Source organism: Magallana gigas, chromosome 10 (genome assembly GCF_963853765.1).
Source record: "Magallana gigas chromosome 10, xbMagGiga1.1, whole genome shotgun sequence".
Lineage (NCBI taxonomy): Eukaryota > Metazoa > Mollusca > Bivalvia > Ostreida > Ostreidae > Magallana > Magallana gigas.
Window position 1 is genome coordinate 23,271,044 of NC_088862.1, and position 16,066 is coordinate 23,287,109.

General features: G+C 32.4%; 2 protein-coding genes across 2 annotated transcripts in view; both read right to left on the reverse strand.

Moving 5' to 3' along the window:
• Positions 1 to 2,330: 2,330 nt before the first annotated feature.
• Positions 2,331 to 16,066, reverse strand: part of LOC136272161 (uncharacterized) — a 36,035-nt gene continuing 22,299 nt past the window's right edge. The window contains exon 2 of the mRNA XM_066073291.1: positions 2,331 to 4,246. Within this exon, the coding sequence (XP_065929363.1) occupies positions 2,575 to 4,239 (1,665 nt within the window). The 5' untranslated portion in view covers positions 4,240 to 4,246 and the 3' untranslated portion in view covers positions 2,331 to 2,574. The remainder of the gene's footprint in view (positions 4,247 to 16,066) is intronic.
• LOC136271996 (polypeptide N-acetylgalactosaminyltransferase 5-like) lies at positions 11,280 to 14,016 on the reverse strand. The gene is made up of 6 exons (XM_066072647.1): positions 13,907 to 14,016; positions 13,681 to 13,687; positions 12,956 to 13,084; positions 12,519 to 12,623; positions 11,950 to 12,078; positions 11,280 to 11,360 (listed from the first exon to the last, which is right to left on the reverse strand). Exons 1-6 carry the CDS (start codon positions 14,014 to 14,016, stop codon positions 11,280 to 11,282), a joined length of 561 nt encoding a protein of 186 aa, XP_065928719.1.

Sequence of the window (16,066 nt, forward strand, 5' to 3'; positions counted from 1 at the left end):
AAAAACGGGGCGTGTAGATTTCAATCTTGTAAGTTTCTACATAGGTTATATAAGTCATACAATATCTGACTTTGTGCTCAATCTAGCTGCAACTAGTGAATTTTCATTCACACCATTTTGAAAGAGGCGTGTGTGACACAGGCTAATTCTACGGCAACTCACAGTCTGTGTTTTGTGTAAAACATGAGGTAAGGTTCTCAATGTTAATTCCATTTTTAAAATATCACAGTCACTATCTTCAAAATGAAAGGCATGTTGAAAAAATTCTATAAAAAAAGAAATGAGGTTAATAAATTTAATTAGAAAAGCTTTGGTAAAGTTAGTATTTAGAAATGAAAAATTGATATTTAATTTAAAGATAATGGAAAATCTTGAACAACACAGATATATGTCAATAAAAACACTTTTACCAATAATAGCCAAATTGGGATATAAATTTAAAGTGCAAAAAAAAAATTTTTTTGGATTAGGTAATTTTTTACATGCAACAACTTTTGGTTAGCAAGTTTTACTGTAAGCATATAGTTTGCAAGATTGACCCTCAAGAAGTTTTGGATATACTGAGGGAACAATCTGTGTAATAGAACGGTTACAGAAAAATTTATTAATCTTAAGTTGTTCCATTTCATGTACATGTATTCATATGCAGATTTACCATATTTTTAGCTAATTTCAAATTTTTGGCAGTTGAAATTCATATCCCATTTAAGATATTATCTTCCAAACAGACTATAATATTCCATTTATGCACTTGTTTCAACCTGTTTACATAATTCTCCAGATATTGTACCTCAACTTCATCTTGAGAGTGATGAGACAGTGAAAATTCCAATAGAGAGAAGCGTCTTTTTATCTTGCCAGGAAAATAAGTTTGGATCTAAATCTTTAAAAATATTACCTTCTAGTCTGCAAACAATTTTTTTATACTCCATAGTAACTTTGTACCGAATATATTATTTAGAGGAAATTCGGTTTAAACACGTTTCGTAATGTTGACGAAGAAAACAATGGTTAGAACTTTATTATTTCAAAGTTTAGATTAAGCATCATTAATTGGTTTGTAAAATGCATACCTGACAATATTCACTCCTTAGTTATCTACATTTGGGCTGTACCTAAACGACCCTAACTAACCGGCCTTGGTCGGGCAATCAAATTTACTCTTTTTACAGGAAGGTAATTTTAGTACATCATTCATAAAATTTGAACCGTAAGCGATACGGTGTAATTCCGGATTGGGAAGTAAAAAAATTAGTGACATAAAAGATTCAAAATATAACTGAATAGTTATTGTATGCCTCTCTTTATATTTTTTCTAAACAGAAAACAAACATTCAGAGAGAGAGAGAGAGAGAGAGAGAGAGAGAGAGAGAGAGAGAGAGAGAGAGAGAGAGAGAGAGAGTTTTGACCAATCACATAAACAAATTTTGCACTTCAATTAAACTGTTATTCAATAAGTTGAAATACCCGAAGAGTTTTATTGATTTAGCTCCTTATATTTCCATGACAGAATTTCTTTTTGATAATTGTTGTGGTTTTATCGTTAGTTGATAAATAAGACATAGCTAAACTGCTTGAGAAACTTCTATTTTATAATTCTATGATTTTCAGTGACTCGCGATATCTAACGTTACAAAACTGCATGTTTCTTTAAATCTGCTGAGGAGGAAAGTCCAATGACATAAATAATAAGTGCATTGATCGGGGGGGGGGGGGGGGGGAGTCCGAACCTCCCTGGAGAAATAAAACATACCCGGTAGTATTAAAAAAATAGACATAGGCCTCGTCACCCCACATCCCTTTTCTCTTGAACTGAAATTTGTAGAATACTGTGTCAGAAGATCTATGGGTGAGATGTTGTAAACAATTACTGGATCCTAAAAGATCCAATATTCAGTTAGACATAACTTGTCACAATCATCTCCGTGTAGACCCCCCCCCCCCACCTCCCCCCAACCCGGACACATTCCCTCCATGCGGACGTAATCACAGGGACCAAGCCCGTTTTAACATTAATTTCAACAAATTGTAACCATATGATAAATGAATAAAATTTTATGGTTACATGGAAATTAATGTTTTGAAACGGGCTTGGCCTCTGTGGGTAAAATGCCTAATTTTGATGAATCATTCACCGCCACCATGTTTAGTACAAACAAAGGCAATTAATTAATCTGCTTGCTATACATGATTTCTTGTAATCTTTTGTTTACATGTATTTTACTGTGTGTATTATATTATAGCATATTATATTATATCATCAGCAAATATCAAATTGATTATGTACCGGTAAGTGTGAACGTTTCCTTTAGTCTTACAATAACTCAAAAATGCATGATGACGTTTTTATTAGTGCTCTGGCCATGAATAGGCTAAGTGTATTCACATGAAATTGAACATCGCAGATTTTCAATGCAATGATAATAAATTACACTGAATGTAAATATTTATTAATACATAGTATGAAATATAAGTGTTCTGCACCCCTGATATGAACAAAGTTTACTTCACTTACAACAAATTATCGAATTCATAGAAATAGTCTTGCTTAATCTATATCACCCAGTTTGGTGTCTATCTGAGAAATTTTATTTTCTTTACATTGCCTTTAAAATGTTCTGATACAAACAGATTGTCATTATTGTCCACACATAAACCAAGCGGATACTCCAGATCACAGTTATCAATGTAACGGAGAAACTGTCCATCCTGATCCAGAATGTGAATACAATGGTTGTAACAATCTGCTGTCAGGACACGACTCTGACTGTCTGTTGTGATACCAACTGGTATAAATGGTTTCTTTTTGGTAACTGAGGGATGACCGATGTATCTCCATCTGAGTTTCCCGTTATGATTAACCACCACTACTGCACAGGCCCCCCAGTCAGCTACACAGATGTCATGGTTTCTGTTCTCAGTGATGTATTTAGTATTCTTTGTCCCTGAGTACAGAGGTTTACCTTCATCATCAATCTGAATTGTTTGTTTCTCTGTGGATCCCGAGTAACGGACAACTTTGGATTGAGTAAAATCATCATTGAGCATGATAACGAGGAGATCACCAGTAGAGGTGACACACAGATAACAAGGCTTCCATCCCTGTAATCTGATCAACTCTTCTGTCTGTCCATTATTTACTTTATTCACTGTCCCTGATTTCCCGTCAATGAAAAGTAAATTTCCATCCCTGTCTACAGCTATATCAATGGGTCGTTGTTCTGATTTGTTGCTAACTGTATGAAGCAATTCTCCTTTCATGTTAAAGCATTTAATATCCTTCGTCGATCCGAATGTCCAAACACAATCTTCATTTAGATAGGTAACACTACGTAGTTTTTCATACCCAGTCTGTATTGTGGTAACAAGCTCCGGTTCATCCAGTAGTTCTCTGACTGAAGTGTTGGGTTTGTTTAGTGACAAGACGTTCTCCTCTGTAGCAGTAGACAAAGGAGTGATCTGCCCAAACAAATTATACATCTTTTCATGGTCTAATGGTTTTGGAATGAATGTTGGAAGTGTAATCTTTACTTTGGGTGGCAGCTTGCTGAACTCTCTGATCTTAGAGCTATATTCAATGGTAGGAGATACTTCAGTGGATTTCTTGATTTCTTCTATGGCTAGTAATGTTTGATTTATGAGAGCCTGTATCTGTTTAATTTCATCCAAGTGTTTTTGTAATAAGTCTCGGTGTTTTACTTTCATCTCACTGATTTCAGTTTTCATTTTATTGACAACGATGTCAATTTCTCTGTGCCATTGCTCTCCTTGTTTGGACATTGCTGTCGTAAGTTTCTCATATTCTCCATCCAGGTTGGCAAGCTGATTTTCCAAGTCGAGTGCAATTTCTTCATATATAGGAGAAATAAGGTTTTCTAACTTATTTGCCTCGTCCGCAATAGCATTTTTCTTTGTCGTGTAAACTTCGGAAACTTCTACAAAAATATGTCCTTTATGCGTTTCTGATGCAGTACAAGAAGAACAAACAAATATGTCGTTGCAATTCTTGCACTGCAAGTCACAGTTTTTGTGTGAATGTGTCCCACATTTTGGGTAAATCAGAGTTGATCTTCGTTCCTGGAAAGGGACTATTTTATGTTTGTCATATCCATCTGAGATGTGATCAGCTATACAGAGCTTGCAGAGGTTGACATGACAAAAGTCACAGTAGCTGTGTACTATGGCGGTCTCACAAAGGTCACATCGGTGCACATCCTGGGCACTAGAATGAGGATCCATCGCTTTTCTAAAAATGTAATGAAAAAATTAAATGAAAAATTAAATATACTGTTTGTCTTTGACCCAAAAGAAAATGTAGTATTAATTGTTAGTATATTAAGAGCCAACGTGAAAACCATATATTACAGCCCTGCTTTTATCAAGGGTTTACAATAACCAGATAGAATAATCAACTTGCATTAATTGATAAGCATTTAAGCATAAAATATATTTGTTGAAGGGCAACTCATAAAGAAAATTAAAACGAAAGTACTTCTCTGAAAGATATTAATTTAAATAACTAACATTACATGTAGGTATCTCAATTTTTGTCTAAAACACAGTCAATTATTAGCGGCACAAACCTTGTCAATCAATTTAAATATTCGGCGAATTGGACATCAAATACAGGTAACTTAAACATGGCTGAGCTTCCTTGTATGGAATGTGGTCACCTGACATCAAGAATGGAAAACAATTAGAGTTATTCCCCGTGTATCATAATTCTGTATCAACCCCCCCCCCCCCCCCTCTTACTGAACAGTTACGATGACTTAATTTCAAATGAAGTACATGTAGGAGTTTTGACAGATATTGTATACAGTATAGAATTCAAAATAAACCAATTCAGCGTTTTATGCATGAATCTCATTATGCTTCTAGATTGAAATCTTATAGTATATAATCTTATAGCACGTACAATTCAGCGGCCCATTTTTATATGACGCCTTGTAATCTAAAACATCTTACATTCTTTAGATAATGCCATATATCGGGTATTTTGTACGTGCTGCCATGTTTTACTAATTTTTTTTTTTACTTCATTAAACTACTAGTATCTGAACAACGGAGTACACGTGCCTAATTGCTCTTGAGTATTCTATGGATTTAAAAAAAAAGGTGATTATTTATATGTAAACGTTACACACCTAGATAAATAATGTAAATAAAAGTCCCGTAAACAAGATATCGTTTTATCATGGATAAAAAAAATTCCATGCAGGTTCATAGATTAAAAATAAACCATGACTTCCGACATTTATATTTTGCCAGCTTTCTGAAGGCTGTATAAGCATATTCAAATTAAGGGGATTCTTATAAAAATTAGCAACTGAAATGGAGGTGGAATCCGATTTTTGAAAACAAAATGAAAATGCAGTAAGAGCTCTGGAGAACATACAAATACAAGACAAATTATGATGTTTTAAGATGTTCATAATTTTATCTTCTGTTATAAGATATAAAATACAAAAAAAAAAATATTCATTGATAAAATTATCAAAAAGAAATCAAATCAAATCAAACAATTCTTGAAATTTATAAAATGATCATTTTTCATTATTTTCATTACTGTTTGAAATCGGAGTGTCTCTTATTCAAGAATGACCATGCATATAAGCCAAAAGATGTGAAATGTGTTTAAGATATCACATTCTTGAATGATTGTTAAGATTACATGGCTCAGATAATGCTTCTTTATATAGGAAGTTGACATTGTTGACATTCCAAAATACTCTAAAACAGTGGTTTAGCCTTGACAAAATTGCACAAACAGACAGATTGAATGAAAGATTTATTCAAAAATTCTCAAAATTTTTTCATTTATAAATTCAGAACACAGAGCTATGCATATAATAGTATTTTTGTCAAACTATGTAATTTATGAAATAATTACCTAGATTAAGGTCTATGTACAGTGCATGTGTTCCATGATACTTACATTTATATTCAATTTTTCAGCATTGTCTACAAAAACTAAAAACTCGGCAAAGTGAAACTTCAACTGTAAAGATGAATGCAGGTATATGCAACCTGAGATGGTATAAATATTGATTTCAATTCTAACTGAGTTTCCATAAATATTTTCATAAATCTGGTTCTCGCGCAATATAAAATAATTTTTCTAAAAATAGGTATGTATGAATCGGCTGAATTCCTATCACTATTTAGAGTTTAAGTACATGTACAAAAATTTGGCGTGCTTGTAAAACATATAACACAATGTACATGGAAGATATATATATATATATTTTTAAAGTTACCTACATTAAACTGATAATAGTAGCACACGATATTGACCATTTCTTATATTTTTCTTATATTCTTCTTGTATTAACAGGAGAGTCTATTGTTTTTGTTGTCTTTTAAAAAATTAAATGTTTTCCCTAGTGGTTCATGAATGGACGGAAGATTACATCATAACCTGGAAAATATCCTTCCGCATAGCATAAAACATGTACTAATGTGCATAGTTGTATTCGAAAAGCATGTAACAGTTGAAGTATACCACATTTACTGCTGATTATAACTTTTAAAACGTAATGTTTAATATATTGTACAAATGAATACGTATGAATACGTATTAATCACAATATCAATCAAACATTACACGGAAATGATGTAAAGTTTCGACCCTCTATAGCCATTACGTATTGCTCAAACTTCACCAACAGAGTGTCTCTTCGTAATAGCTGTAGATCTGTAGCTCTCTGGTTGAAAAATAATCGGATAAACAAACTGATTTGTCTATCCGAATTTTTTCAACCAAAGAGCTACATGTAGTATACAGATCTGCACCTTTCCTTCGTAACAAATGTACAATGCCCTTGAACCAAAGTCATATCACATCGCTGAGTAAATCTTAGTCAGGAGCATATTTTTTCACAACTTTGCTTAAACAGTCAAAGAATTCTCACATCACCTAAAGGATTCGAAGTTTCTATAGCCAGAGGTCAAGGTCACTTGGTCAGAGGTCAAGGTCGTATGAATTCTCCATGCAAAATCCTTGTCCAAGAATATTTTCTCTTCCTTTCATGCGACTCATTCTTCATCTATAGTGTTAACATGAAGAGTGCAGTGACCTCGAGTTGTTTCTAATGCCAAGGTCGAAACAACATTTTTTCCCTTTTCCTTTGCCCCTATTTGGTCATACATGTACCCATCCCTCCCCCAGTCAAAATGAACATAAATGAAGGATGTGTAAAACTCATGGACTTTGTTCTAGAGTGGTAGTCATGGAATGGCATGATAGCAATCCTTGCCCCAAACCAAACTATCTCCCCCTTTTACACTATCTGACTCGCACTTAACCTTTTGAGGTGTTCACCCCCCTATTTAGTTACACCTCCATCTCGACATCATCAAATCATCTATCTTGTTTTAATTTGCCCCCCCCCCCCTTAGTTATAGGTTGTTTGTTGCCCTTATTTTTCACGTTATACATGCAGAATACAGAGATATGTAACAGTTCTGTTTTCTTACAGATTTCAAATCGGTTGTAAAAAAACAAAACACCAGTATCATTTGTAAGTTGAATTTATTAAGGCACACTTGGCTGGTTACCAGCCCTCGCTTCCCCAGTCATACACCACCAGTTTTATCTTTATATATAATACACATATGTATATACCACATTATGAATAAAAAAAGAATTACAGAAAAATCTTTACAGACTTGCAATTCTGACAAGTTTATACAAGTGTGCACATATTTATTGCATTTCTATCCTTTTTTGATGTGCACCAGAATTGATACATACATATACATCTAAATGACCCCTCCCCCCTTTTTTGACATTGAAAAATAAAATTAATAGATGGTTTTACATTTATATAATACAGTCAATGCATTTTTTTCAATTCTGACAATTATATTGATGCATCTGATTAGATACATGTATATACTTGAAACATATGGTATATACCATAAAAGACAATATAAAAGAAAACAAGCAGATTTAATTATACATTTTCAGTTAATATTGTATTCTTTTATGAAACATCAACAAGACTTGAGAGCTAAAAATATCAAATATTCTAGTCTTAATTAATATACTGAAAAGTAAAGAATACTGAAACATCATTATGTAGATATAGACAATTATTTTTAAAAAAAATTAGAAAGAGAGAAAAAAAGAATACAGTTTCAATCAATACTTATTCAAAAATCAACATGTAAATTTGAAGGATAATACATGAGATTAAATTGACCTATAGATCACACAGGTTTAGTTTTCAGTCATTCTATAAGACTTGAAATGAAGAATACATAATGCAAACTGATTATAAAATTGTTAAGTAACAATAATAAATGAATGTATCATGGATTGTGCTTCAGAATAGAGAGAAATTTAAAAAAAAGATCGTCTCATGCATGGACACATACTACTAGTTTATACATATTTAAAACAAAAATCAGAATGCCATTTTAACTGCGTTACTATTTCTCAAAAACATATGTGAAGATTGAAAAACAGGCATTCATATTAATTTCACACATGCTGATCAGAATGATTTTGCTCAACAGCTTGAGGATATTGTCTTTTTAAAGCAATTTCATAAGTTCCAAATTCATTAAGTAGGACTTGTTGGTCATTGCCATTTTTAGACTATAATAATCTTCTTGAAACAAAGAGAATTAGGCAAAATATTAACATTTTAGAGCTAAAAGATTTGAATTTTTGTTAATAATAGTTATAAGCCAAAAATGATATAATACAGGTAGTTGTTTTAGACAGATCTGTTAGATAATTTGTTGTTTCACTAGATACAAGCCAAAAATATCATATTACCATCAACTTTTTTTGGAACAGATCTAATGGATAATTTGTTAACCGCCCACCCTCCTTAAGTAGGATTGTCGTAAACAAAAAAAGGTGTTTGATAGATAAACATATGTAAATGCGCTTCAAAATTGATTACATGTATTCCAATTAACTTGTATTTGCAGATCAACCACATGTGTAAAGCAAACAGAACAAATTCTAAACCAAACTCAGCAGACTGAAGAAAACAGGTGACAGATAATTTAGGTATCCAGTTATGATTTTTCAACATTACCTATGTTAGCTCTTGCTCTCCTTTCAACAGAGAGAGAGAGAGAGAGAGAGAGAGAGAGAGAGAGAGAGGTTTATATAATCTGGTCAGTCATATCTGGTCAGAATACACATTACAGGGCACAGCCTCTAGTACATGTAACATATGCAAATTAATACATATATTTTAAAACAAAAAATAACTAATTAAGTTAATTATCTCAAATAGTCGCCCACTTCTACAGAATCACATATATAACACAATGGGTATTGGATTTCATTGGTACTGATTAAAGAAGTATGTAATACTAATTCTTACATATATATACATTAAAATATACAAAACCAAACACGTTCCACATTATTCAATAGCATATAACAACATCAAAGTAAATATATACTCTTCATTATACACAAAGTAAAAAACAAACATGGAATGTATCGTATAAAGGAGACTTTTCATTCTATACTTTAGGCTTTAAGCAGACACACAGTTCGACCTTAGGTCGATGGCATGTCCATAATATATATGCATATTTTTTTGCAAATAAAGGCTGGATAAAGGGATGTTTAAAGCTTGGACCCCTAAAATTCTACAACAAAACTGTCCAAGACCTTTAGCTGGGTCTATGCAGTAAGAAATGCAAGCTATCTGCTAAAAGTTTGACAATCTGGACTTCTCCTTCATGTATTCATAGAGGCTTGTCAAAAAGAATTAAAAGTCAATAAAATATTAGTAAATTTGACTTCATATTCAAAACCAAGCTAAATGCCAAAAACATACACTTGAAAAATCCCACCAATGAAGATCACAAATTGTGTGTTTAACTGGAATTTTCAGGAGATAAAGGGATATTTTTGCTTATAAAAGGGTCAATAGCCAAAGAGAAATTATAAACTTATTCTTATATAAAATTTGAGTCATTAGTTTAAGATTTGAAAAAATAACAAAATATAAATGTACCTACTTTTTGGATCCTAACATGTCTGCATTAAAAACCAGTTATACATTGTACAATACTTCGGGATAAGGCTATGTTAGTGTATTGTGTCAATTCAGATACCGGTATACAGAAAAAATACTGAAGCTATTTGAAGAAATATTCTTTTAAGAAAAAAAAGTGATAAATAAATACACATGCATGAACAATCTTTAACAAGAAAAACAACGCTTTGAATATTTTGCTAAAATATTTTGTAGCTGACAATTAAAACACAGATATATAATTTAAGATAGTTTTAACAAACAAGCATATCCTTTAATCAACTTTAAGTCAACTTTTTGTGTAGTTTGTGATTCTCTGAGCAAAATCAACAACAATGGGGCAGGAATGTCTGGCAAAAATCACAGACTTCTCTGTATGACAAATATAATTATCGCAAAATGTGAACAATATAATTCTTAACTAACTAGCACCAATAAGATCTTGAAAGCTTGACCACAACTTTGAAAAATTAAATGATTATTGCAATAAAACTCTGGCAGGTACCTAATACATTAGTTTGTATGATAAAGCATTGAAACATGATTAATAACCCAAAACGAAAATAAATGATTATAACAGAGACTTTATTTCATCTCAAGATTTTTGAATACCTATGAAAAAATTCATTTGCTTTATCATCTGAGCAAATTAATTTTTAATTCAATATTTTGAATTAAAATTGAAGTACTTTCTAGATTCCAAAAATCTAAAGCTATAAGTACATTATGTTTAAAGTACTGTCAAGTTAGCATATTTCCTTCTTTGAATGACTGACTTCTTCAAGATATATGAATACATCTTCATCAGCCATTAATTTCAATGAAATCTGCAAACTGACACAAGTTGATATAAACATGATTTTTTTTCTCTAATGACAATGTATTTCCTCTTCTATCCCTCCTGCAGTTTAATGGCATACAGTAAAAAATCACAGATCTAGCAAAGTGCTTAGACTAAGCAACCATCGTCACATCAACACAGAAAAATACTGTTTGCATAGAAAAATATTCCTCTTTCTTTTTTTTTCAAATATACAATCAAGTTTATCACACATGTTGTTTAAGCAGTATGATGTTAAACTGTTATCCCAAATATTGGGGTTTGGCAGTTGAACATTTTTTTTGGTGGGTGAATATTTCTCTCTCCAAAAGGAGAGAACCCTTCACACCACAGCAGCAGTAGTTGTCTGTCCCTTAGTTGTTCCTGATTATCCCACTAGGTGACTTCCTCTTCCAGGTCCAGATCTGTCTGTCTATTCCTGTTCAAGTCTTCATGGTCAGCTTCTGACCGTCCACGCTGGTCTCCATACACTTCTGTGTGTTGGCATGGTCAATGGAGTTGTCCTGTTCATGAAAGTTACAATGTATGAAAAGGAATGTACATATATGCATGTACTATTCACCCCACTTTAAATGATGGAGCCAATATTGCTAACCAACTTTTATCGTGTACAAGAAAATAGTTATAAAAGTTGATAAAATATCTTCCGTAAACCAGTCCTTTTAATATGAGTCATTCTAAACCATTTTAATCCATAGAAAATTGTTAATTAAAGTCATCGTAAATAAAAGCTGAATAACAGTGATTTTTTTATAGGTCACCCTAAACCATTTATTTTAAGTAAATCGTGGATTAAAGTTGTCGCAAACATAAAGTCACTGCAAATTACTGTGGAAACAATAGATTTCATGATAGCTCAATTTTCGTTTAATTCGTGGGTACCTCTCATCCATGAATTAACATCCTCCATAAATTAATAAATAAGGATATAAAAAAGCCATATTTCCTTTGCAGGTTTAAGAGAATACACGAATAAAGTCCCCACAAACCTTTACAATTTCAGCAATCCATGAAAAATGGCCCCAACGAACTTTAATGATTCCACAGTAATTAAATTATGATAATTTTTTTCTTTCCTTGACCTTGACCTACCTCTCTGTATTGCCACTCCTGGTTTCCTTTCTGGCCGTGGCACGGATAAACAATGACGCTCTCTCCTCCGGAATAATCCAGGCATCCATCGTCTCGACGGATTTCTCCGTTCTTACTCAACATCCAGTACTACAATTATACAATAAAACCATCAATTCCTGTCAGTTTTGAAAAGTCATAGAATCTTGCAGTCCAGACTTCAAACACTATACTGTTCGTAATATTTATCAATCTTCATTGAATTGGTGCATACCCTTCAACCATAACATTATAGGTTAATCCCAAACAAATCATTTTTGATTTCATGAGAAAAAAAAATTAAGTACTAGTCTGAAAGGACAATTTATTTTTACAAAACCAATTTCAATAAATTGTAGGTAATTTTATAATCATATTCATAATTTGAAATAATTTTATGAGAGAACATTTATAGGCATTGTGCCTGCTGTTCAATCCAATTCAATGTATTCCTTTATACTTGAATAAAATACTTAATATCAAATTAAAATAGTTATCAAATTAAATCAATCAATAAATTAAGTAATATCTGTGAATTTGACCACACCCACTTGGTTGCCCCCCTGGTTGTGACAAGGCCACATGTTGACCGGTTTGTGGTAGTTGTGGTTATCCACCGCACTGTCGATACACATCGGCTTGGCCTTGCTGCGGATCTGTAACCAATGCATTACGTAACATTATAATTTATGCAAACTTTGAAATTGCCAATTTTCTAATATATTAGACTTCAATGGCAGTGGGTACATGTGTTGAACAAGATAAATATATATAATTTGTTATGCAGTATTATCATATATGACCTATACAACATTGAAATTCAATATAGCTGCAACATAAATTAAAGCAAGTCTATTTCTTAGGGCCATAAATATCAAATATGGCACAGGAGTAGCTCTTTGTTTACTTCATTCTTGTCTCTATTAAAAAAAAAACGTGAAAACAATGAAAGATGAGACAAAAAAAATTATGATACTATTTTTCGTACCTCTCCAGAAGCAATGGCTTCCCCTGGAACAAACAGGTCTGGGTAGACATTTTTGACGAACCAGTCAAAGCTATGGCACTGCAAACGTTCCCGAAGCTTCTTTCTGTCGGTGACATCTCCGTAATCTCCCTATGGAAAACAATGTATTTATCTATTATTCATCTAAATTTGTTTAATTAGATTATTGTTGACTTTATATTATACAAATTACATTTTCCAAATGAATATCCTCAATTTGTTATTCAAGAGTATGTCATTTTTCAAACTCTTAATCTAACGGTAGAAACAAAACATATATTATAAATCGAAGTGAAATAAAAATGTCTTAAACATTTTGAGAGTATTGCACAACCAAAACATGTAATCTACCAGCTGTCCCCATTTTTATTTCTGAATCAGTTCTTTAAACCATGTAGAAAAAATAGGCTGCAAACCAAGAGGGCCTGGCCAGACTAACTGACAGACAGACAGATAATTATTCTCCTTCAGTTTCACATTCAGGGAACTAAAAATCAAAAGAAGTTTTTGAAATTCCATACCAGATCATAGTTGAATCTTTCATAATAATAGTTCTTGTATTCATCCATCCAAACTTTGGCCAATCGGATTGAGTTTTTCTTGACAACGTTGACACAGGTCCTCTACTTGTACGGACTTCTCTTTCTGAAAATGTGACCAACATGAGAGCATGGAATGATTTCTTAGGTACCTACACACATCCATACCTTCAAACTGAAAAATAAAATCATACAAAACTGTCATGATATCATAATATTTTTTTTAACCAGTAACCAGTTATAAAACAGTATTGCAGAAAATGAGTTTTGAAAAATGTTATGATCCATCAAACATGAATCTAAATTATATTACAAACAGTAAATTTTCTTTCAACATAATAATGAGAATGGACAAGAAAAAGAAATTTGGTGCCATGACCAGGATCCTACTTACATGTACTCTGACAGTTCTAAGTTTTCTCCTCCCCAGATATCCATTCCAGGGTCGTAGGTACCAAGTTCCGTAAAATATTCTCTACTGATGGAGAAAAGACCTCCGGCCATTGTGGGCGACCTGTGATATCATTAGTTTAAGAATAACATAGGATTGAAATATAAAATGATGTTTCAAAGTTCAGTATATAAATTTTGCTTGTCATTTACTTTTATTCAGCTCTTTGTTGAAACATACATGAAAGTTAAAGTGTCTTAAATTCATTAAAAAAAACAAGAATATTAGAAGACAAAAAATTTTTACAACATAAAAATTCTATAATATTTGATTATGTTTAAAAATCTTATAAACACATTTTTTTTTTCAATATTTTTGTTGCATGTATTGGAAAAGAAATTCTATAACTAGCAGAATAATGTCACCGTGATGATATTTTTCTAGCAAGCAGATGAAAAAGTATCGGAAGAGACGATACAAAATGCATGCACTTCTAATTTGGATTCTAATTAATACAGTAAAACTAATTCAATCCACAAAATCAATAATCTTTAAATCTAAAAAGGTTATTGAAAAATTGAGTGATAAGTAAGTTGATTTAAACAGTTGCACTGTATGCAATGTATTTTAAGGTACATTATCCCTTTCCTCCATTAACTTAATTTCTTACCTGTCTGATGTACACAACAAAGAGGACTGAGACGATTGGTAGAAATACGGGTATACAGGTGTCAAATTTCACCGTTGGTGACAAGACAGCATCCCACATTGTTTAACTTTAACAAGGGAGACAACTCCTGAAATTAGAAAAAATGCAGTTTAAACAAAAGTTACATGTTTCTCTTAAGGTCTCACACAAGGAGTTAATTTCACTATATGTTACTATAAAGCTTTAATTCAGTTAATTATTTAACTATACTCTCAGCATATAATTCATGATAGAGATATTATAGTTAAATGCTTCAAGAAAAATTTTACATCAGAAAAATAACGCCTTATGCGGTTTCTAAGAGAGATAATTGAGAGTAAACATACCTACCCCCAAGTACACAGGGGTTCCACATGTTGACCAACAGGCTCAGCACCATCCAGGAAGTTGCATCATGCGCATCTAAAAAAAAATAGTTCCACTGAAATTTGTGTGACAATTCCACTAAAGTAATAATTCTCCTAGCCACTGGGTCTAAAATCAATACTATAGGCCAAAAAGGAAGAAAGAAAAGAAATTGTCTCTATATATATGGAACTACAATTGACTAAGTTCAGTTTGATTGGCTATTTCCTTGCGTAAGACCTTTAAGTCAACTAAAAGTTCATGAAATTTAATGAAATATGCAGTAAATGTCTAGTAGGTATCTATTTCCAATATGCTAGTGTATAAAAATCTACTTTTGACGGGAAGGGATTAAAAAAGTAGGAGATAACTCTTCTTAACAGATTGCTGAAATCTGGAGTAAATTTCTGTTAAAATTCATCTACAATACATGTTTTCAAAACTAAATAAAATTTGATTAGTGAGATGTTGTGAAAAGAGCTTGGAATAAAATGAAACCTGAAATGTTAGAGTTTATGTGTATGTGCTTTAAAAAAAATTCAGCTCTAATTAATAGACACTAATTAGCTAGGAAAAAGGAAGTTGACTTGAACATTAGAATTAATCAGCAAAAAGTTGTTAATTTTAATTCTAAGACAAAGACAGAGACTGGAAAAAATAGTGCCAGAAGAGTCTTCAATAATGTACCTTGGAACTTTGATAACGGTGGTCACTGATTAATGGCTAGTGATTAAGATAAGGGGTTCTTAAGCAATGGGGGGTGATGAAGCTTTTCCATCAGTCATCAAAGATGGGGTCCCTCTTAGAAGACATGGCAGCTCTAAAATAAATAAACAGTATGAAAGTTTACAATTATACTTAAAAATTGGCACCACACACAACATCATATTCTTAGAAAGTCTACAAGTGTACAGTTCAATATCAATCATGCCAAAGAAAGGACCAAAGTGGCTGCATCGACATCAGTACAAAAAAGAAACCATTCCTCACAACAAGGGCCAGAAAAGTACAGGGACCACCAGCCCAGTACAGTGTCTATGTCCTATAAGAAGGCTGAGTAAAGAAGAGTTTCAGGACGTCGTACAGCAGCAGAAGGATGGAATATTCAC